Here is a 24,657-nt window from a genome sequence, read left to right as displayed (position 1 = left end):
GTTGCAATTTAAACATGAATAGTTAAGAAATTAGGAATGTGTAACAGTTTTCAAAGCACTTTTACATTCATTATAATTGAATCTTTGTACAATGCTCTGTGAAAATGAGAAATGTCTTTAAAGATGGAAACATAAGTACCAGCATGGGTAGGCATTATTTTATGTTCTAAAGCCATATTGACCAATGTCATGGTCTCCTGTGGTGGTACCACTTTACTTCTTTTTCCAATATGATCATTTGATGCAGCCTTCAATCTACCTTCCATGACTAGTATAAGAAATGGATCGAATTTCTGCCCCAGGCTATACTTTTGAAAGTTCAGAGCATACCATGCCCATGGACATAGAAATGAATAAAATGCTTCTCTGTCTCCTCACTGCCTGACTCATGAAATTCATTTATTCCTCTTCTTACTGCCTACTGCAAGTCTCCTCACTTATCTACTTTCTTCCTTTGATTTTTCATCTTGAACCATTCTTTTTTCTTTATTCCTTTTGGTAACCCAAATTTGGATTTTTGCATTGATAAGAATACCATCAAACCCTAATTGTGTCTGGTATTCATACTCCACAACCTAGATAGTTAAGAACGTATCCATAGGTTTGGACTTATCTTCCCACTTCATTTGGGGAGAGTGATCAGACATTAAATACACATCCTGAGTAAATGCCTGATACTGGGACTGTCACAAAGTAGATGCTCAGTAAAATGTAGTCCTCCCTACTCCTCACCTTTTGTCTGTTCTTCCACCAGTGTATATCAAGTCTTCACTACTTTTTATCCTTTTTTAAAATTCAAACAACATTGCCTGTGAATTTATTATATACTGGGCACTGTGCATAACAATGGTGATTTAGAGACAGAAGTCTGTTTTCAAAAAATGTCCATTTATTAAGAAGACATACATGTATAAAATTGCAACAAGATGTATTAGAATAAAAGAGTTCCCTAGTTGCACAAATATCGGCATGAGATCCATCAAAAGACTGGAGAGTGAAGGGAGTAACAGATAGGAAAATCTTCCTAGAGAGGGCTCTTTGACCTTCATCTTGAAAGATGAGAAAGTGCTCTCTGCATGGGCTATTGGGAAGGGCATTCTAGGCAGTGGAACCACTGTAGGCAAGACATGTTAGTGGGACTGCAAAGGGCTTCATAAGACTGGGCATATGTTAGGGAACCAGCTGGTGAGAAGAATCAAAATATTAGTAAATCCACTTCATTGCTGGTGTCTTTTCAAACACAAATACTTTTCTTTAAAATTCCCTTAGTAGAAAAATCTCAAGTAAACAACCTAATCTTACATCTAAAGCAACTAGGGAAAGAAGAACAAACAAAACCCAAAGATAGTAAGAGGAAAGAAATCATAAAGATCAGAGCAGAAATAAATGAAATAGGGATGAAGAAAACAATAGCAAAGGTCAAGGAAACTAAAAGGTGGTTCTTGGAGAAGATAAACAAAATGGATAAACATTTAGCTAGACTCATCAGGAAAAAATGGGAAAAGGCTCAAATATTTATTGATTTCTAATTTTATTATTAGAAATGAAAAAGGAGAAGTTACAACTGACACTACAGAAATACAGAGGATCATAAAAGACTACTACAAGCAACTCTATGCCAATAAAATGAACAACAAAGAAGAAATGGACAAATTCTTAGAAAGGTACAACTTTCCAAGACTGAACCAGGAAGAAATAGAAAATATAAACAGACCAATCACAAGTACTGAACTTGAAAGTGTGATTTAAAAACTTCCAACAAACAGAAGTCCAGGACCAGACGGCTTCACAGGTGAATTGTGTTAAACATTTAGAGAAGAGTTAAGCACCTTTCCTTCTGAAACTCTTCCAAAAAACTGCAGAGGAAGGAACACTCCCAAACTCATTCTATGAGGCCACCATCACCCTGATACCAAAACCAACAAAGGTACCACAAAACAAGAAAATTATAGGCCAATATCACTGAGGAACATAGACACAAAAATCCTCAACAAAATACTAGCAAACCAAACCCAACCACACTTTAAAAGGATAATACACCATGATCCAGTGGGATTTAACCCAGGGATGCAAGGATTCTTCAGTATATGTAAATCAATCTATGGGATACACCACATTAAAAAAACTGAAGAATAAAAACCATATGATTGGGCTTCCCTGGTGGCGCAGTGGTTGAGAGTCCGCCTGCCGAGGCAGGGGACACGGGTTCGTGCCCCGGTCCAGGAAGATCCCACATGCCGCGGAGCGGCTGGGCCCGTGAGCCATGGCCGCTGAGCCTGTGCATCCGGAGCCTGTGCTCTGCAACGGGAGAGGCCACAACAGTGAGAGGCCCGTGTACCGTAAAAAAAAAAAAAAAAAAAAAAAACATATGATCATCAATAGTTGCAGAAAAAGGTTTTGACAAAATATAACACCCATTATGATAAAAACTCTCAAGGAATTGGGCATGGAGGGAACCTACCTCAACATAATAAAGACCATATACCACAAACCCACAGCAAAAATCATTTTCAATGGTGAAAAGCTGAAAGCATTTCCTTTAAGATCAGGAACAAGACAAGGATGTCCACTCTTGCCACTTTTATTCAACAATGTTTTGGAAGTTCTAGCCACAGCCATCAGAGAAGAAAAAGAAATAAAAGTAATTCAAATTGGAAAAGAAGAAGTAAAACTTTCACTGTTTGCAGATGACATGATACTATACATAGAAAATCCTAAAGATGCTCTCAGAAAACTACTAGAGCTCATCAATGAATCTGGTAAAGTTGCAGGATACAAAATTAATACACACAGATCTCTTGTATTCCTATACACTAAAAACAAAAGAGCAGAAAGATAAATTAAAAACAATCCATTTTAACATTGCATCAAAAAGAATAAAATACTTAAGTATAAACCTGTCTAAGGAGGCAAAAGATCTGTATGCAGAAAACTATAAGATACTGATGAAAGACCTCAAAGATAATACAAACAGATGGATAAATATACCATGTTCTTAGATTGGAAGAATCAACATTGTCAAAATGAATATACTACCCAAAGCAATTTACAGATTCAATGCTATCCCTATCAAATTACCAATGGCATTTATCACTGAAATAGACAAAAAAATCTTAAAATTTGTATGGAAACACAAAAGACCCTGAATAGCCAAAGCATCCTGAGAAAGAAAAACAAACTTGGAGGAATCAGGCTCCCTGACTTCAGACTATACTACAAAGCTAGAGTCATCAAAACAGTTTGGCACTGGCACAAAACCAGAAATACAGATCAATGGAACAGGATAGGAAGTCCAGAGGTAAACCCATGCACTATGGTCAATTAAACTACGACAAAGGAGGCAAGACTATACAATGGAGAAAAAATAGTCTCTTCAACAAATGGTACTGGGAAAACTGGACAGCTACATGTAAAAGATAGAATTAGAACATTCCATAACACCATACACAAAAATAAACTCAAAATGGATTAAAGACCTAAATATAAGGCCAGATACTATAAAACTCTTAGAGGAAAACATATGTAGAGCACTCTCTGACATAAATTGCAGCCATATCTGTTTTGATCCACCTCCTTGAGTAATGGAAATAAAAACAAAAATTAAAAAGGGACTTAATTAAACTTAAAAACTATGCACAACAAAGGAACATTTAGACAAAATGAAAAGACAACCCACAGAATGGGAGAAAATATTTGCTAATGAAACGACCAACAAGGGATTAATCTCCTAAATGTACAAACAACTCATGCAGCTCTAGATCAAAACACAAACCCAATCAGAAAATGGACAGAAGACCTAAATAGACATTTCTCCAAAGAAGATATTGAAATGGCCAAGAGGCACATGAAAAGATGCTCAATATCACTAATTATTAGAGAAATGCAAATCAAAACTACAATGAGCTATCACCTCACACTTGTCAGAATGGCCATTATCAAAAAATCTACAAACAATGCTGGAGAGGGTGCAGAGAAAAGGGAACCTTCCTATACCATTGGTGGGAATGTAAGTTGGTACAACCATTATGGAGAGCAGTATGGTGGCTCCTTAAAAAACTAAATATAGAACTAGCATATCTAGCAATCCCACTCCTGGGTATATATCCAGAGAAAACCATAGTTGGAAAGATAAATGCACCTCAATGTTCATTGCAGCACTATTTAAAATAACCAAAACATGGAAGCAACCTTAATGTCCATTCCCAGAGGAATGGATAAAGAAGGTGTGGTACATATATACAGTGGAATATTATTCAGCCATAAAAAAGAATGAAATAATGTCATTTGCAGCAACATGGATAGATGTAGAGATTGTCATACTGAGTGAAGTAAGTCAGACATAGAAAGACAAACATCATATGATACCACTTATATGTAGAATCTAAAAAAAAAATGGTGCAAGTTAACTTATTTATGAAAGAGAAATAGAGTCACAGATGTAGAAAACAAACTTATGGTTAAAAGGAGGGAAAGTGAGGGAGAGATAAACTGGGAGATTGGGATTTCCATACCCTAACACGTACGCTAACCCTAAACCGTTGTCGTACCCTAACCTGTACCCGAAACTCTACCCGTTCCCTAACCCTAACCCTGACCCTACCCCAACCCTAACCCTTACCCGATGCCTTACCCTAACCCGTACCCTAACCCTAACCCGTACACTAACACTAACCCTTACCCTAACATGTACGCTAAACCTAAACCGTTGTCGTACCCTAACCTGTACCCTAAACCATATCCGTTCCCTAACCCTAACCCTAACGCTAACCCTTACCTGATGCCTTACCCTAACCCATACCCTAATCCTAACCCGTACACTAACACTAACCCATACCCTAACACGTACGCTAACCTTAAACCATTGTCGTACCCTAACCTGTACCCAAAACCGTACCCGTTCCCTAACCCTAACCCTAACCCTTACCCGATGTCTTACCCTAACCTGTACCCTAATCCAGCCCATACACTAACACTAACCCTTACCCTAACACGTACGCTAACCCTAAAACGTTGTTGTACCCTAACCTGTACCCTAAACCATACCCGTATAAAATAGATAACTAATAAGGACCTCTAGTCAATACTTTGTAATGACCTATATGAGAAAAGAATCTAAAAAAGAGTGGATATGCATATATGTATAACTGATTCACTTTCCTGTACACCTGAATTAAAACAACATTGTAAATCAACTATACTCTAATAAAAATTATTTTTAAAAGTTCCTTAGAGAGATTTCACCTTGAACAATCACTTCATGAATTATCTTTTATAGGTCTAGGCCCTGTAATCAGGTGTTGTGCTATGTTCAAGTTTCTGATCTTGAGGTGCTTACTTCTACTTAGAAAATGATATTAATGAATTCACAAAACATTGAACAATATAACCATGTGTAATTAAATATGAAATTATGTGGCATCTAACCAGCTTCTCTAGAAATCCAGAGTGATGACTTAACCAGTAAAGGATGATTTATGGAGGGATTGGGATTTAAATTAGGAATTGTAGGATGTATAGGATTTGATAGGGGAAGGTCAAGAGAGAAAAGAAGATAAGTGTGGAATCTAAAAATTCAAACTCATAGAACTAGGGAGCAGAACAGTGGTTGCCAGGATCTGAAGAGAGGGAACATGTAAGTCAAAGAGCACACACATACACTTATAAGGTGAATAGATTCTGGGATCTAATGTACAGCATGGTGATTATAGTTAACAATTCTGTATTGTACACTTTAAATTTGCTAAGAAAGTGGGTCTTAAGGGTCCTCACCTCAAAAAGAAAAGGTAGCTATGGTTGTGGTAATCATTTTACAATGTATATGTATATCAAACCATCACATTGTACACCTTAAAAAAATCATGTTGTACAACCTAAATGTATACAATTTTTATTTGTCAATTATACCTCAGTGAAGCACAGGGGAAAAGAGCCCAGAAGTAGGAATGAACACACTGTATTTTTGAGGGTTTGGAAATGAAACAGAATGATGTGCATCCATTCATTCCACAAACTGTATTGAAGAACTGTAATATGACAAGCACCGGGGAGAAAATAAGACGCAAAGCAGACAGCATAGTTCAGTTTCTTCCATCCATCCATCCATTTAATTATCTACACATTTGATTAGTAGTTGTTGAGTTGTTGAGTGTGCCAAGGATTGGAATGGGAACTGAGGGTGTAATGATGGCATTGAATCAGAGCTCTAGGGATACAAGACAACACAGATCTTGAGTAATCTAATCCTGACCCTTGCTGTGCACTAAATTCTGTTGTGAACCAGAGATGTAGCCTATTTTCCAGTCATGGTTCTTCTGTGTCTGCTCAGCTCTCATATCATTTGTAATGTGGAACTTACCCTGGAGTTGGGGAATTTAAGGAATTGTTACAAAAACTAAAGTACATGGCATTGGGAACTGGATTAGGCTAGTGGTACCTTGGTTGGACAAAAATCATTTGAAAGCAAAGAATTCACCCAGATTTGATCTTTAACAAGATTTTGGGGATGATAGAGAGCTACAGTTAGTGAGATGCCTGCATGTTTTATTGCCTGCTAATAGGAAGCATGTTGATGCCAAAGTCAAATAGGAAAATTAAGAAGAGAAGTTAAATGTGTTGGTAGAAGTCACTATGTCAAAGAAAGCTAAATCTAGCATCTCAACAGAAAATACATGCAGGCTTATTGGACAATCCATCCCAGTACAGAATTGGGAAAAGACCAACAGATCATATGTGTGTTTTTGTTCCCTGTTTAGTGACCAATTTTATCGTGTTTGGACCCCAAGACTCAGGGATAGCACAAAGATTATTTTTCCTGATGTAATATGAAGATAACTGAGCCCTTATTTTTGCAAATGGTAAAGAAAATGCCTTAAATACCTGCCAAAACCAAGACAGACTGGAACGGCTGGAGATTTCTGTAGGATTACCCAAATGTGAACACTGAGAAGTTGTAAAAGGCGACTGATCTCCACATACATCTGGGCAAGAGGGCTTTCATCATTTGCCTACTTTTGAAATTTGTATAATAGTAATTTTGTGCACACATATAGAGAGAGTGAGAATTAGAGGGAGAAAAAGAGAGGGAGATGTTTACATACTCAAACAGATATGGATAAGGGACACTGTATTTCAAGATATCCACATGTTTTGCAGGATTTTAAAAGTGTTTCACCAGATGTTTGAATTTGTAGGGAATTGTTGTCTAATAACGTGTTGGTGAATTTTTCAGAATTTAACACAGTTAAATTCCTAGGGTCACTAATCCTAGCAAGTTTCCCTGGAGCATGTATAGTCCTTTAGAGGTAGCAGGGAAAGAGAGCAGGCTTTTTGATCAGGAAGCCTGATCTTATAAATGACCTTAAATTGTAACTATACTCAAAACAATATGGCACTGACACAGGAATATAAATATAGGTTGAATAATCCAGGAAGACTGGAAGCAAATCTAATGTATATGGAAACTTAATATGTGATAAAAGTAACACTCAATTGGTCACAAAAGATGGTTTGTTTAATAAATAATAATGGCATTATTCAGTTTATATCTGGGAAAACCTTAGACCCCAGATTGTGGTCTAAGTATATACAAATTAATCTCTGATAGATTTTAAAAATAAAATTGTAAAAACTATAACAGTAAAAATATTTTTTTAATATTTAGGAAAATACTTACAAACACTCTAGTTGGATATGCAATATTAAATAATAGAGAAAACAGAGAAAGCTTGTGCACAAAAAGATCGATAAATCCAACCATATAAAATTTTAAAATCCCTAGATAACCAAATACCAAAAAAATGAGCTTAAAAGCTAGATAATAGGCTAGGAGAAAATGTTTATAGCATGTGACAGAGGGCTAATATTTCTAGAATTCAAATGATAGGTAAAACTCATTTGAAAAACACAAATAACCCAGAGAAAAATACATGAAGAATAGGATCAGAAGAGAAATGCAAATAACTAATGAGCATATGAGAAGATACTCAACCGTGGCAGTAGTTAAGAAATGCAAATTAAATCAGTGAAATCCCATCTTTCCTATTAGATTGCCATATGTAAATAAACAAACAAATAAATAAATAACATTCAGTGCTATGGAGATTATGGGGAAGTGGACATACCACACACAGCTGTTAGGAACATAAATATTTATAGACACTGCCAGTATCTTTTAAAGTAACCTGGCAGCATCTATTAAAATAAAGCATGTACATACCTTGACTAAACAATACTACTAGTATGAAAAGTATATGTTTGAGGCTATTTACTGCAACATTGATTTTCACGGTAAAATAAGATGGAAACAATCTTAATGTCTTTCATTTAGGAAATGGTTTAGAAAAGTTAGGTGCATTCAAACTACAGCAGCTCTGTAGCCTTTCACATGAATGAGTAGCTCTACGAAGGACTGACATAGAGGGCATTCATGGTATATTGTTACTTGAAACAAAAATTATTTTTATAAATAGAACTTCTCTCTGTGTATAGGTACTTGAATATGTTTGTATGAGCATAGTGAAAGATGTTGAATGATGCCTAATAAAATGTTCACACCAATTACCTCAGGGCTGTCATTGGAAGGAAGGAGGGTGAGATGATTACCTCTTGCTTTATATGCCTGTGTATTGTTTCATATGTTACTACACATGCATTACTTTGCTTCCTTTGTCTTGTTATTTCTTTGTTTTAGAGAAAAGAACTGATTTCAAATTCTAGTCCCTCTACTTACTGGCCAAGTGACCTTGGAAAGTCATATAACCTCTTTAAGTCTTATTTTTCTCATCTACAAAGTAACAGTTAATATTATCTCACAGAATTGTGGGGAGGATTAAGCAAGATAAGATATGTCAAGTTCCTAGCACAGAGATTATGGTGACTGATCAGCAAATGAAAACTCCAACTTCCTTCCTTTCACTTCACCCTCTGTTGATGTGCTTGCAGGGATGCAAGCCAGTTAGCATATTAGAACCAATCCCAAACAGGAGGATGGAGCTGCTATACAAACAAATAATCCACCAACTTCCAAAAGCTAAATTAAAATTATTTTCTTTGTAGATAAAACCATGCTGGGTGACCCATATCACTGCTAACTCTCTCCATTCATCCAGACGTTGAGAGCTATAGATCCAAGAAATAATTTCACATGGTTCATTAAAAGTATGAAATTGAGAGACCAATCCTATGACCTAGACTGCTCCCTGCTCTGAATTCAGGTTGGGATGTGTGGGCCTCTGAAACCTTCCCCTCTTCCGCACTCCTGCCTGGAAACTTTACCCTTTTCATCTCTGGAATGTTATGGTGGTGGGATCACAGAGCTGGTGGCCACACCATTCCCCAACATCCCCTCATGGTAATCCTTCTCCAACATTCATTGAATATTTGTTATAGAAATGACACTATGCTAGACCTTTTATAAGCATATTCTCACTTATCTTCCCAACAACTCTGTGAAGTATCATCTTCATTTTACAGATGGAGAAACTAAGGCTATAGAAGTTTAACCCCCTGCTCAAGGTTGCATGGTAAGGATATGGTAGCTCATGGTCTTTCTCCTATGTAATACAAACTCTCCAAGTTGAGGAAGTCAGAAGATCCAGTGGCTTAAAATCTCCCTGCATAAAAGTTATTCAAATTCCAGCAATAATTTGTCTCAGTTTCTAGAAAAATTTTAGTCTTTTAACTAGTTATAAGATTTGTATGGCTTGTAGTTTCTATTCATACTTTCAGGATGAATTCAAACGTCTCCTCTGCTAGGAAGGCTGATGCCATCACTTGAGGAAAGGGTCAGGGTCAATTTACTCCCCTGTCTCCATTTAGACTTTAATATTCACACACCTTAATTATAACTCATGTTTTATTATAGCATGATTTGTTAGCTTGCCTGTCTTCCCACAATTAGAGGTCTTCATTAGAGTGGGAGCATTTTTAAAAATCTGGCTCATAGGAGATATTCCATTAATTTTTTAGGTGAATGCACAAATTAATGATTATGTATTAAGTAGGATATTTCCAACCTTTTAGAGATTCCCAAGTGAGAGAATGGGCAGCTCTAGTTAGAAGCCCTCCATGTAATATGAATCAGAGTCCCAACAATGGAAGAGGAATTGCAGCAAAGGAGTTATTCAAAGCCAGCTCCCCTTATGATATAAATTTGAAATCAGAAAGGGGCCAAAAATCCTGCAGCAGTGAGTATTTCAAACATGCTCATTAATAATGGCTCAAAGTGGAGATTTATTAGAGTTGAGAATAGGGAAAATGACAGTAAATCAGCTCTGGTGAGGAAAAGAACAAGGAAAAGATATGAGTTCTTATTTTAAATGTATTCATATGCTTTATAACCCTACAGTAGAGATGGCTATATTGAAGCAGAAGCCTTTATTTGTAAGGATTGAATTCACTGAAAATATGTTTTATGCCAGTATTCATTTTCCCAACTTGCAATTGCTTTCCTTTGGCCAAAAAGTTGGGAACTTAGTTTATTGCTTGAAAGCTAGAAAAGATTGCCTTAGCTGAATCTCTTCATGAAAATATTCCTTGCTTCAAATGATTACTTGTAATGCACTAGTTGCATCATAGGAAAATGCTATTTTATTGGAACGTGTGTTGAAGAGAATAGTTTTTAAAACATTCAATTAGTTGTGCCTTTGAGATAGAATTTAAACAAACCCAAAGCAATAGGATTAAATTCTCATAAAAACCCAACTGTTGCTTAGAAACCAATTCTTTTCCTACTCAAACTACTCCAAGGGTAAGCAAGCTCACTTTTGGCTGTATTCCAACCAAGGCTTTTAATTCATAAATCAGACCATGGTACTCCCTTGCCCCAAATTCTCAGTTGCTTTCTAATACATTAGAGTAAAATGCAAGTTCCTGTCCCTGGTCTACCTGGCCAACCTCATTTCATCTCACTTTTCTTCTCATCTGGCTCATCTAGTTCAGGTTAACTTTCTTCCTCTCCACTCCTTAAACACATCAGGCTCTTCTCTGCCAAGACCTGCTCCTCTCCTCTTCTTTGGACACCCTCTCCCCTGCCACTCTTCAGAAGCAACTCCTCTCAGTCCTTCCAGGGTTTGTTAGATGTCACCTCCAGAGGAATTATTCCTGGCCATTCTACCTAGGTTATCTCACCAATCCATACTATATTCTATAGTTCATTACTGTTTTAATTGTTTCTACAGCGTACTTGCAAATAGTTCTAATTACATAGATATGCGTATATAAACTTGGAGATAAACATTATCCCCCATATCCCCTACTAGACTGCAAGATCTATGAGAGCAGGAACCATATCTGTTTTATTCATTACTGACTACCCAGAACTGATGGCAGTGCCTGGCACATAGAGTAGGTCCTCAGTAAATATTTGCTGCATGAATTCACAGTGTCAAGCCTAATGTCTGGCACATAATAGGCTGTCAATAAACACTTTTTGAGTTTGTATTGTTTCCATAGGATTTAGAAAGTCAATAAATTGCATGAATTAATTCCAAGTGTCAAACTCCTTGCCATAACAGCATGGTCTCTGCAAATTCTGCTGAGACGACAAATGACAATTCAGGACAAATGAACAAGGAGGATGTCTAAAAGCTCAGACTGACTTTGGAGCATTTTTTATAGGATACAAATGTCATCGAGACAAATTTTAACTCAGTATCAAACTTGATCCCTCTAGTTCATTGCTCTCTCAAACTATTTCTTATTTTAGTAGGAGCTTTTTTGGTTTTGTCTGAGGGTTACCATGTGTTAATAAGCTAAACTTGAGCTTTTTGTTTCACTGATTTTGAATAAGCAACCGATAGGTTTTGAATTTTCCAAGGCTTATGTTTTACGTAGCTGAAATCAGTCACTGAGCATTTTCATAGCTCACTGGACCCAGAGCCAAGAAACCATTGGGTTTTGTAGTTTATAGTCACAATGACAGCATTGCCACAGGGAAATGTTTTGGCAAGATGACACATAGCTGTGATGCAGCAGTTAAGTTCCATTGTTTAGTCTCTGTGAAAATTAATTTGCAAAAATATCCAAGTCAGGTGTCTATTTTAGGTTACATGTAAATTAAAAGATTGTGTGAAAAGGATTCTAGAGATGGTGCCATTCAAACATTTCAGACCAGTTGTTTACTAATTAGAGTAATTCTCACTCAAGTTTACTTTTTCACATTTTTTCTCAACAATAAGTTGTATCAGTCAAGCTAGAAAAAGACACCGCATTAGCTAGTAAACCATAATAACTGATGCTTTAAAAAAAATGACAGAAAATTTAAAAATTTGATTTATTGGGACAACCATGGGAATGAAGAAAAAAATAATTCAGCAATGATTCTCTAAATTTGGAAATAGAAGCAGTGCCATAGCGTTCTACAAAGTCACTTCTGTTCCCAGGGGTGACATGGGGAGTTTATAAACCTGAAGGATCAAAAATATGGAGCATAGTTACATATTAGAATTGTGGGGATAACAGAGTTCTGCACAAATCCAGAGGGAAAGTTTCTTACTCTAAATCTTGAAACGTTAGTTCATTTGTCCAGCCTTGCTCTGAAGGTAAAGTCTACTGGCTCACTCCCATGCTCTAATAAGTATGGGAACTCCATGCTTCTGTTTCCACAGCCTTCCTCCTATAGCATTTCCCTAGAACCTAGATTACATGACATTTGTAGACCTATTCTTGGTCCCTTTCGGCACCTAAGGTCCGTGGACTAGACACCTTAATTATTGTCCCAACACATAACAATGATTCTAAGAGCATTGACTTCTTTCATCTGGACTAGAACCTTGCCTAGTTCAGCTCTTCATGAGCAGTCATCCCCATTAGCTCTCCTTGAGGCTCTGCAGATGAGACACAAACACATCTTATCTTGCCTGAATTGAAGCCTTGTTTCTACCCAGCTATAGTTGAATGGCTTTTTAAAAATCCTAACTTTATTTGGGATGATTGATATTTAAAGCAGTTTGATTTAAACCTTTGCACTTGAAATTTATTTTAACTGGAGACTAAGCATTAATGTTACTCTTGATTTACCAAAAGAGAAATGGTAGCAAAAGTCTTCCATGGCCGTAACAACAATTTAACTCTGAAACTCTGACTCTAATTACCTGCTCATGTATGAAGCCTGCTGGGGTTGAAGGGATTTAGAGCACTGTGAGTCTTGAGACCTGGGTACCAGTCCTTACTCTGTCCTTCCCTGCCTCTCCCTGGGTGTGTGGTCTTGGGTTGAGGACTTTATCTGCCTTTATGGCCTTAATTTTGTTTATTCATTTAGATTAGATGACCACTAAGGTGGCTTCTATTTCTGAAAGACTATTAATTTATGGCTGATTTAAAATGAGCAATCCAGTGATGAATAAACTTTGATACCTCTTCAGGAGTGGAGCTAATGAGGGTCGCAGATTAGCAAGGAAGAGTGTTTCTCAGTTATTCCTCAATTGTCTAAGCAAGTGGTTAGAACCAGACACACAGGCCTCGATAGTGAAGTGGGTATGTAAAACCCTGAAACTATTTGTCATAAAGAATGCCATGCCCGGACTTCCAGGAAGATGGCAGAAGAGTAAGACGCGGAGATCACCTTCCTCTCCACAGATACACCAGAAATACATCTACGCGTGGAACAACTCCTACAGAACACCTACTGAACGCTGGCAGAAGACCTCAGACCTCCCAAAAGGCAAGGAACCCCCCACGTAGCTGGCTAGGGCAAAAGAAAAAACTAAACAGAGACAAAAGGATAGGGACGGGTCCTGCACCAGCGGGAGAGAGCTGTGAAGGAGGAAAAGTGTCCACACACTAGGAAGCCCCTTCGCGGATGGAGACTTCGGGAGGCGGAGTGGGGGAGCTTGGGAGCCGCGGAGGAGAGCACAGCAACAGGGGTGCGGAGGGCAAAGCGGACAGATTCCAGCGCAGAGGATCGGGCCGACCGGCACTCACCAGCCGAGAGGCTTGTCTGCTCGCCCGCCGGGGCGGGCGGGACTGGGAGCTGAGGCTCCGGCTTTTGTCGGAGCGCCGGGAGAGGACTGAGGTTGGCGGCGTGAACACAGCCTGCAGGGCGTTGGTGCGCCGCGGCTGGCCGGGAGAGAGTCCGGGGAGGGGTCTGGACCTGCCGAAGAGGCAAGAGACTTTTACGTCCCTCTTTGTTTCCTGGTGCACGAGGAGAGGGGATTAAGAACGCTGCTTGAGAGAACTCCAGGGACGGGCGCGAGCCGCGGCTAAGAGTGCGGAGCCCAGAGACGGACATGGGACGCTAAGGCCGCTGCTGCCGCCGCCAGGAGGCCTGTGTGCGAACACAGGTCACTAGCCACACGCCCTTCTGGGGAGCCTGTGCAGCCCGCCACTGCCAGGGTCCCGGGATCCAGGGACGGCTCCCCGGGAGAGCGCACGGCGCGCCTCAGGCTGCAGCGTCACGCCGGCCTCTGCCGCTGCAGGCCCGCCCCGCACTCCGTGACCCTCCCTACCCCCCGGCCTGGGTGAGCCAGAGCCTCCGAATCAGCGGCTCCTTTAACCTCGTCCTGTCTGAGCAAAGAACAGACGCCCTCCAGCGACCTACACGCACAGGCGGGGCCAAATCCAAAGCTGAGCCCCTGGGAACTGTCAGAACAAAGAAGAGAAAGGGAAATCTCTCCCAGCAGCCTCAGAAGCAGCGGATTAAAGCTCCACAATCAACTTGATATACCCTGCATCTGTGGAATACCTGAATAGACAACGAATCATCCCAAATTAAGGAGCCCTGTGGATGAAAGGCTCTTGGTGCTGCAGCCAGGACTCAGTGCTGTGCCTCTGAGGTGGGAGAGCCAACTTCAGGACACTGGTCCACAAGAGGCCTCCCAGCTGCACATAATATCAAACAGCAAAAATCTCCGAGAGATCTCCATCTCAACGCCAGCACCCAGCTTCACTCAACGACCAGCAAGCTACAGTGCTGGACATCCTATGCCAAACAACTAGCAAGACAGGAACACAACCCCACCCATTAGCAGAGAGGCTGCCCAAAATCATAGTAAGTCTACAGACACCCCAAAACACACCACCAGACGTGGACCTGCCCACCAGAAAGACAAGATCCAGCCTCATCCACCAGAACACAGGCACTAGTCCCCTCCACCAGGAAGCCTACACAACCCACTGAACCAACCTTAGCCACTGGGGACAGACACAAAAAACAACAGGAACTACGAACCTTCAGCCTGCAAAAAAGGAGACCCCAAACACAGTAAGATAAGCAAAATGAAAAGACAGAAAAAAACACAGCAGATGAAGGAGCAAGATAAAAACCCACCAGACCTAACAAATGACGAGGAAATAGGCAGTCTACCTGAAAAAGAATTCAGAATAATGATAGTAAGGTTGATCCGAAATCTTGGAGATAGAATGGACAATAGAATGGACAAATTGCAAGAATCAGTTTACAAGGACCTAGAAGAACTAAAGATGAAGCAAGCAACGATGAACAACACAATAAATGAAATTAAAAGTACTCTAGATGGGATCAATAGCAGAATAACTGAGGCAGAAGAACGGATAAGTGACCTGGAAGATAAAATAGTGGAAATAACTACTGCAGAGCAGAATAAAGAAAAAAGAATGAAAAGAACTGAGGACAGTCTCAGAGACCTCTGGGACAACATTAAACGCACCAACATTCGAATTATAGGGGTTCCAGAAGAAGAAGAGAAAAAGAAAGGGACTGAGAAAATATTTGAAGAGATTATAGTTGAAAACTTCCCTAATATGGGAAAAGAAATCATTAATCAAGTCCAGGAAGCACAGAGAGTCCCATACAGGATAAATTCAAGGAGAAATACGCCAAGACACATATTAATCAAATTGTCAAAAATTAAATACAAAGAAAACATATTAAAAGCAGCAAGGGAAAAACAACAAATAACACACAAGGGAATCCCCATAAGGTTAACAGCTGATCTTTCAGCAGAAACTCTGCAAGCCAGAAGGGAGTGGCAGGACATATTGAAAGTGTTGAAGGAGAAAAACCTGCAACCAAGATTACTCTACCCAGCAAGGATCTCATTCAGATTTGAGGGAGAAATTAAAACCTTTACAGACAAGCAAAAGCTGAGAGAGTTCAGCACCACCAAACCAGCTCTACAACAACTGCTAAAGGAACTTCTCTAGGCAAGAAACACAAAAGAAAGAAAGGACCTACAATAATGAACCCAAAACAATTAAGAAAATGGGAATAGGAACACACATATCGATAATTACCTTAAATGTAAATGGACTAAATGCTCCCACCAAAAGACACAGATTAGCTGAATGGATACAAAAACAAGACCCATATATTTGCTGTCTACAAGAGACCCACTTCAGACCTAGAGACACATACAGACTGAAAGTAAAGGGATGGAAAAAGGTATTTCATGCAAATGGAAACCAAAAGAAAGCTGGAGTAGCAATTCTCATATCAGACAAAATAGACTTTAAAACAAAGACTATTGGAAGAGACAAAGAAGGACACTACATAATGATCAAGGGATCGATCCAAGAGGAAGATATAACAATTGTAAATATTTATGCACCCAACATAGGTGCACCTCAATACATAAGGCAAATACTGACAACCATAAAAGGGGAAATCGACAGTAACCCATTCATAGTAGGGGACTTTAACACCCCACTTTCACCAATGGACAGATCATCCAAAATGAAAATAAATAAGGAAACACAAGCTTTAAATGATACATTAAACGAGATGGAGTTAATTGATATTTATAGGACATTCCATCTAAAAACAACAGAATACACATTTTTCTCAAGTGCTCATGGAACATTCTCCAGGATAGATCATATCTTGGGTCACAAATCAAGCCTTGGTAAATTTAAGAAAATTGAAATTGTATCAAGTATCTTTTCTGACCACCACGCCATGAGACTAGATATCAATTACAGGAAAAGATCTGTAAAAAATACAAACACATGGAGGCTAAACAATACACTACTTAATAATGAAGTGATCACTGAAGAAATCAAAGAGGAAATCAAAAAATACCTAGAAACAAATGACAATGGAGACACAACGACCCAAAACCTGTGGGATGCAGCAAAAGCAGTTCTAAGGGGGAAGTTTATAGCAATACAAGCCCACCTTAAGAAGCAGGAAACATCTCGAATAAACAACCTAACCTTGCACCTCAAGCAATTAGAGAAAGAAGAACAAAAAAACCCCAAAGCTAGCAGAAGGAAAGAAATCATAAAAATCAGATCAGAAATAAATGAAAAAGAAATGAAGGAAACAATAGCAAAGATCAATAAAACTAAAAGCTGGTTCTTTGAGAAGATAAACAAAATAGATAAACCACTAGCCAGACTCATCAAGAAAAAAAGGGAGAAGACTCAAATCAATAGAATTAGAAATGAAAAAGGAGAGGTAACAACTGACACTGCAGAAATAAAAGAGATCATGAGAGACTACTACAAGCAACTCTATGCCAATAAAATGGACAATCTGGAAGAAATGGACAAATTCTTAGAAATGCACAACCTGCCAAGACTGAATCAGGAAGAAATAGAAAATATGAACAGACCAATCACAAGCACTGAAATTGAAACTGTGATTAAAAATCTTCCAACAAAGAAAAGCCCAGGACCAGATGGCTTCACAGGCGAATTCTATCAAACATTTAGAGAAGAGCTAACACCTATCCTTCTCAAACTCTTCCAAAATATAGCAGAGGGAGGAACACTCCCAAACTCCTTCTACGAGGCCACCATCACCTTGATACCAAATCCAGACAAGGATGTCACAAAGAAAGAAAACTACAGGCCAATATCACTGATGAACATAGATGCAAAAATCCTCAACAAAATACTAGCAAATAGAATCCAACAGCACATTAAAAGGATCATACACCATGATCAAGTGGGGTTTATTCCAGGAATGCAAGGATTCTTCAATATATGCAAATCTATCAATGTGATAAACCATATTAACAAACTGAAGGAGAAAAACCATATGATCATCTCAATAGATGCAGAGAAAGCTTTTGACAAAATTCAACACCCATTTATGATAAGAACCCTGCAGAAAGTAGGCATAGAGGGAACTTTCCTCAACATAATAAAGGCCATATATGACAAGCCCACAGCAAACATCATCCTCAATGGCGAAAAACTGAAAGCATTTCCACTAAGATCAGGAACAAGACAAGGTTGCCCACTCTCACCACTCTTATTCAACATAGTTTTGGAAGTTTTAGCCACAGCAATGAGAGAAGAAAAGGAAATAAAAGGAATCCAAATCGGAAAAGAAGAAGTAAAGCTGTCACTGTTTGCAGATGACATGATCCTATACATAGAGAACCCTAAAGATGCTACCAGAAAACTACTACAGCTAATCAATGAATTTGGTAAAGTGGCAGGATACAAAATTAATGCACAGAAATCTCTGGCATTCCTATATACTAATGATGAAAAATCTGAAAGTGAAATCAAGAAAACACTCCCATTTACCATTGCAACAAAAAGAATAAAATATCTAGGAATAAACCTACCTAAGGAGACAAAAGATCTGTATGCAGAAAATTATAAGGCACTGATGAAAGAAATTAAAGATGATACAAATAGATGGAGAGATATACCATGTTCTTGGATTGGAAGAATCAAGATTGTGAAAATGACTCTACTACCGAAAGCAATCTATAGATTCAATGCAATCCCTATCAAACTACCACTGGCATTTTTCACAGAACTAGAACAAAAATTTTTGCAATTTGTATGGAAACACAAAAGACCCCGAATAGCCAAAGCAATCTTGAGAACGAAAGAAGGAACTGGAGGAATCAGGCTCCCAGACTTCAGACTATACTACAAAGCTACAGTTATCAAAACGGTATGGTACTGGCACAAAAACAGAAAGATAGATCAATGGAACAGGATAGAAAGCCCAGAGATAAACCCACGCACATATGGTCACCTTATCTTTGACAAAGGAGGCAGAAATGTACCGTGGAGAAAGGACAGCCTATTCAATAAGTGGTGCTGGGAAAACTGGACAGCTACATGTAAAAGTATGAAGTTAGATCACTCCCTAACACCATACACAAAAATAAGCTCAAAATGGATTAAAGACCTAAATGTAAGGCCAGAAACTATCAAACTCTTAGAGGAAAACATAGGCAGAACACTCTATGACATAAATCACAGCAAGATTCTTTCTGACCCACCTCCTAGAGTAATGGAAATAAAAACAAGAGTAAACAAATGGGACCTAATGAAACTTAAAAGCTTTTGCGCAGCAAAGGAAACCATAAAGAAGACCAAAAGACAACCCTCAGAATGGGAGAAAATATTTGCAAATGAAGCAACTGACAAAGGATTAATCTCCAAAATTTATAAGCAGCTCATGCAGCTTAATAACAAAAAAACAAACAACCCAATCCAAAAATGGGCAGAAGACCTAAATAGACATTTCTCCAAAGAAGATATACAGAGTGCCAACAAACACATGAGAGAATGCTCAACATCACTAATCATGAGAGAAATGCAAATCAAAACTACAATGAGATATCATCTCACACCAGTCAGAATGGCCATCATCAAAAAATCTAGAAACAATAAATGCTGGAGAGGGTGTGGAGAAAAGGGAACCCTCTTACACTGTTGGTGGGAATGTAAATTGATACAGCCACTGTGGAGAACAGTATGGAGGTTCCTTAAAAAGCTACAAATAGAACTACCATATGACCCAGCAATCCCACTACAGGGCATATACCCTGAGAAAACCAAAATTCAAAAAGAGTCATGTACCAAAATGTTCATTGCAGCTCTATTTACAATAGCCCAGAGATGGAAACAACCTAAGTGTCCATCATCGGATGAATGGATAAAGAAGATGTGGCACATATATACAATGGATTATTACTCAGCCATAAAAAGAGACGAAATTGAGCTATTTGTAATGAGGTGGATAGACCTAGAGTCTGTCATACAGAGTGAAGTAAGTCAGAAAGAGAGAGACAAATACCGTATGCTAACACATATATATGGAATTTAAAAAAAAAATGTCATGAAAAACCTAGGGGTGAAACAGGAATAAAGACACAGAGTTACTAGAGAATGGACTTGAGGCTATGGGGAGGGGGAAGTGTAAACGGTGACAAAGCGATAAAGAGGCATGGACATATATACACTACCAAACGTAAGGTAGATAGCTAGTGGGAAGCAGCCGCATAGCACAGGGAGATCAGCTCGGTGCTTTGTGACCGCCTGGAGGGGTGGGATAGGGAGGGTGGGAGGGAGGGAGACGCAAGCGGGAAGAGATATGGGAATATATGTATATATATAACTGATTCATTTTGTTGTGAAGCTGAAACTAACATACCATTGTAAAGCAATTATACTCCAATAAAGATGTTAAAAAAAAAAAAAAAAAAAAAAAAAAAGAATGCCATGCCCAATAAAAGCAAATCAGACGTTCACATAACATTTTTGCTGTTTGTGTTTTTATGGGGGTACTTTTGGGGTGTGAAGTTTATTTGTAAAGCACAGAAGCATCTGCCCACCCATGTTGCCATATAATAGCAGTCTGGCAATCCATTTATAGGATTTGATTATTTTTGTTAATAATTTTCATGGGAGTATATGAAATACAATATGTATCATCTCTTACTATGTTTATTATGAATCTGCCTTCCAGGGAAGGTCCCCCAGGACATCATAGATGGCCTGATTGTCAAAGAGGTTCTTGTCTCACAGGATTTTAAAGATAAAAGGGGCTGTATTAGTTTCGTATTGTGGCTGTGACAAATAATAACAACTTAGTGACTTAAAACAACACAAATTTATTATCTTAGAGTTCTGGAGGTGAGAAGTCTGAAATGAGTCTCATGTGGTTAAGATCAGTGTCAGCAGGCTGGTGTTCCTTTTGGAGGCTCTAGGGGAAGAATCTGTTGCTTTGCCTATTCCAGGTTGTAGAGGCCACCTGCATTCTTTAGCTCATGTTCCCTTCCTCCATCTTCAAAGCCAGCATCTTCTGTCCTCTCTGACCTCTCTTTCCATCCTTATTTTTTTTCTGTGATCCTTCTACACCTCTCTCATAAAAAAGACCCTTGTAATTATGTTGGGCCCAGATAATCCAGGATAATCTACTCATCTCAAGATCCTTAATTTAGTAATTTCTGTCCAGTACCTTTTACAATGTAAGGTAACACATTCACAGGTTCTGGGGTTAGGATGTGGACATCTTTGGAGGGGGCCATTATTCAGCCTACAACAGAGGCCATAGAGACCAACCAAGGCCCAAGAAATAAATGGCTGTCTAAGGGCACACAGCTAATTTGTGGCAGTGCCATGACTGTATCCCTGGCATCCTCACATCTGCCATGTTTATGTGCATCACTGAAAATCACAGGTAAGAACATGCACTGATGGAGGATTTATTTTTATAATAAACTTGAAATGATTGAAGAATAAGTCTAAAATTAAGTCAGTGATTTTAAAAGAGCATTTTATAGATGATAGAAGTTTATGTTTTTTAAATACATTTTTAATGCAAGAGCTTCCTTAAATATTGTAATTTTGCTAGGTCATGGTACCTTCTAAAGATAAAGTGACTTGCAGAGATAAAATAGCTTAAATAATGATGGGAAATGAAAGTGCCAAGGAAACACATGTACATATTCTTCTATCTACTTCCCCTTCCCCTCCTCCTCCTTCTCTTTCTCTCTCTGTAACCCTGGCCATTGCTGCCATTTTGAAAATCTGTTATAGCTGGAAAGTCAATTCAAACTTTTTAATTAAAGGGGGTGGATCTACCAGAGGCTTATTGCCAAGGGGTTAAACCAAATTAAGTTATTTGCCATATTTCACAATGAAGCCCACCTTATTTTGGTGTTGAAATATTCTTCTAAGACTCTAAGGAACTTGTTTTTATCACTTCTGCCCAATAATTTCCTATAACAATTAAAAGGGTTATAGAATTTTGAATTTAGATGGGACTAGACATACCATCCAGCCCCAAACTTCTCTCTTTCATAGTATCTTTGGCAGGTATTTGCCATACACCTCTCTTGCTTCAGTTTTCTCCATCCATGACGTGGGAAGGAATAATGGCTGCTGTAAATTAAAGGTTGTATTAAATTTGAGTTCCTGAGAGGACACGTACATTTGAGAGGGTTGTGACTTTATTGTTAGGTTCATCTTCTGTAGGAATCGCTCCCTGTTTCCACTTCCACTGCTGCAGGCTTTGGTGCCCCTCATCTAGAGTTTCATATACACTTGACTTAACCTCATACTGTACCCCACCCCCAGTGTGGTAATTGTTCTTACATGCATCTGCCTTCTTCAAAATTCAGCATAACCCAGTGCTGGACATGCAATAGGAGCTCACTGGACTGCTGATAGATGCTGTGCATGGATGATTGAATGATGATCATACAATCTCAGAGGCATATAAAGGACACATGGATCTAAAGCCTCAATAAAGATACTGAGGGGGCAGGAAAATGTTGAAGATATAGTCGCTGATCTTCACTGATGTAAAATTAGTAGGTTGGCTACCCCACTTCTCTGCTAACTTTTTCAAACAGAAGAAAATAGGACTGGAAATTGTCCAGAAATTTATTTTAATAGATTCTTTAATGTGACACTGAAAATGAGTGGATGATTTCCCTTTGGATATTTGCACTCTGCACTCAATGCCATCTTTTTCTGCTTATTAATGAACACATTCTTCAGCTGATGGTACATTAAGTCAACTTGCCAAGCTCCTGTCTGGCATTGATAGGGGGTCATAAAATAATTCACTCCCTCAGCAGAATAAATACCTTATATATGTTGAATGCTACTTCTTTGAAAAGCTTATAAAACTTTCTATCTAGAACAAGGTTGATTCCCATATCATTCCTGCCAAACAGAAAAGCAGAGCATCAACTCAGGAGTTGCTATATATTTAGTGTACCTCAATATGAAAAGATGATGTGGCTGGACTATGCCACCTTCTTATTAAGTCATTAATGCTAGCTATCTATACCCATCAAAGAGGCCACAGAATCAATGTGTCAAAAATAACAAAATCTGATCTTAAGACATCATGAAGCTAAGAGTTAGAGAAATTGACCAAGATTCAGACCAGGAAACTGCCATAATGACACCCAAGGATCTCTATGTGTGGGAAACATTGGATGGCTCTCTTTGATTTTATGACTTTTGTGCCATAGCTCTTTTTACATTGTTTCCCCAGCCTGATTCTAAAATTTCTTTCTGTTTCTAGTTCCTTCTTTCTGGGGATTGGTGAACTCAGCTTGGAATCTTTGCTCTGTGGGGAAACGGCAGTCACCAGTCAATATAGAGACTAGTCACATGATCTTCGACCCCTTTCTGACGCCCCTTCGCATCAACACTGGGGGCAGGAAGGTAAGCAGCCATGTTGCTTCCATCGTGAAGTTGAGGACAGGGAGAGATGCTGATTCTGAAAGCCAGCCTTCCAGTCCTTGATCTCTGTGATGAGTTTGTCTTTCTACCCAGGAGTAACATCACAGACCTCAGGCCTATTGCCAGCAAATATAATTATGTGTAAATCGTGCTTTTTCTCTCTACCTAGTCAAACCCTCATGCTTCTGATTACTTCTTTGTATTCCCTGGATGTTGCCTGAAGTCCTATCCCTTGGTAGCTCATGAAAGTCCTATCCCTTGGTAGCTCATGAAAGAAAGTCAGAAAACAGCATTGCCTCCCCTGCATATCATGCTGGGAAAATTCTTCCTCTCAGAAACCTCTTTACTGGGGCTTCTTTTAACCTCAACAAAGTGAAAAAAAAATTAACAAAAGTAAACTCAGACATTTATCATCCTGGAAGGAAAAACAAACAAAAATCACATTAGATGATTTATAAGAAAGTAAATAATTAATTTTACTATGGCTTGCTGGCTAAGAATCATAGCTCCTGCACAGAAATGCTGAACTATGCTTCTCGATTCTCACATCAACATCCCTTCTTCCCTCTCCTTCCCCCATGATGAGCTCCTCCTTAATTTGTGGAAGAGCATAATGTCCATGGGGTTTCCTCATCACTGGAATCTAGCATTTTTGTTTTTTTTTTGTTTTTTCTGGTTTATCTATATTTAGCTACCCTTACTGTTGAGTAGATTGTTGAAGGTGGAAAAAACACACACAGAAAATTGTGTTTGAAAGTGATTTAGCTGTTGTGAACTCAAGAGGAATGGAAAATCATTTGTGTGCAAGAAACTGGGGTTAAAATTTGGATAAATTTCACTACTGCTGGTGGCTGATTCTCCAGGGGTTGGGCTCCTTGGGCTCTGCTTTCTACTCCCCTTATGCAGTCTGTTCACCTTAATTACCACAAGTTTGTAAGTAATCTTTTCACCTTCATATATGTTGTATTTTTTTCTTATCACATAATTTTCACACATGCACTGAAAAATCGAATGACCTATCAAGATTTTGTTAGTGACTTTGACTTAGGTCACAAGGCAAGTTTTAAAGGATCTTGCATGTGATTGAGACTATTTAGCTAAGTAGTGTTTGTGTGCTGTTTTAAATATGACTTAGGAAGCACCTTTGTAAAAAGGTCCTATATAAGTTCATGACATTTATTGTTCTGATCGTATAGAAAACTAACCTACCTAAATTATTGTTCCAATTGCAGTTTTATTTTACAAACCCTAAAAGGAACTTGACTTGGCTTCTACATATACCTC

The 24,657-nt window shown here is 38.6% G+C and overlaps 1 protein-coding gene across 1 annotated transcript in view; it reads left to right on the top strand.

Annotated features, from left to right (window-relative positions):
• The window catches only part of CA10 (carbonic anhydrase 10 (inactive)), a 626,923-nt gene that overhangs the window by 227,125 nt on the left and 375,141 nt on the right, over positions 1 to 24,657 (top strand). The window contains exon 4 of the mRNA XM_027087088.1: positions 23,213 to 23,355. Within this exon, the coding sequence (XP_026942889.1) occupies positions 23,213 to 23,355 (143 nt within the window). The remainder of the gene's footprint in view (positions 1 to 23,212; positions 23,356 to 24,657) is intronic.

This window comes from Aethalodelphis obliquidens, unplaced genomic scaffold (genome assembly GCF_003676395.1).
Source record: "Aethalodelphis obliquidens isolate GAN/ISIS:26980383/991018 unplaced genomic scaffold, ASM367639v1 scaffold58, whole genome shotgun sequence".
Taxonomy (NCBI): Eukaryota; Metazoa; Chordata; class Mammalia; order Artiodactyla; family Delphinidae; genus Aethalodelphis; species Aethalodelphis obliquidens.
This window is presented reverse-complemented; position numbering and strand designations above follow the sequence as displayed.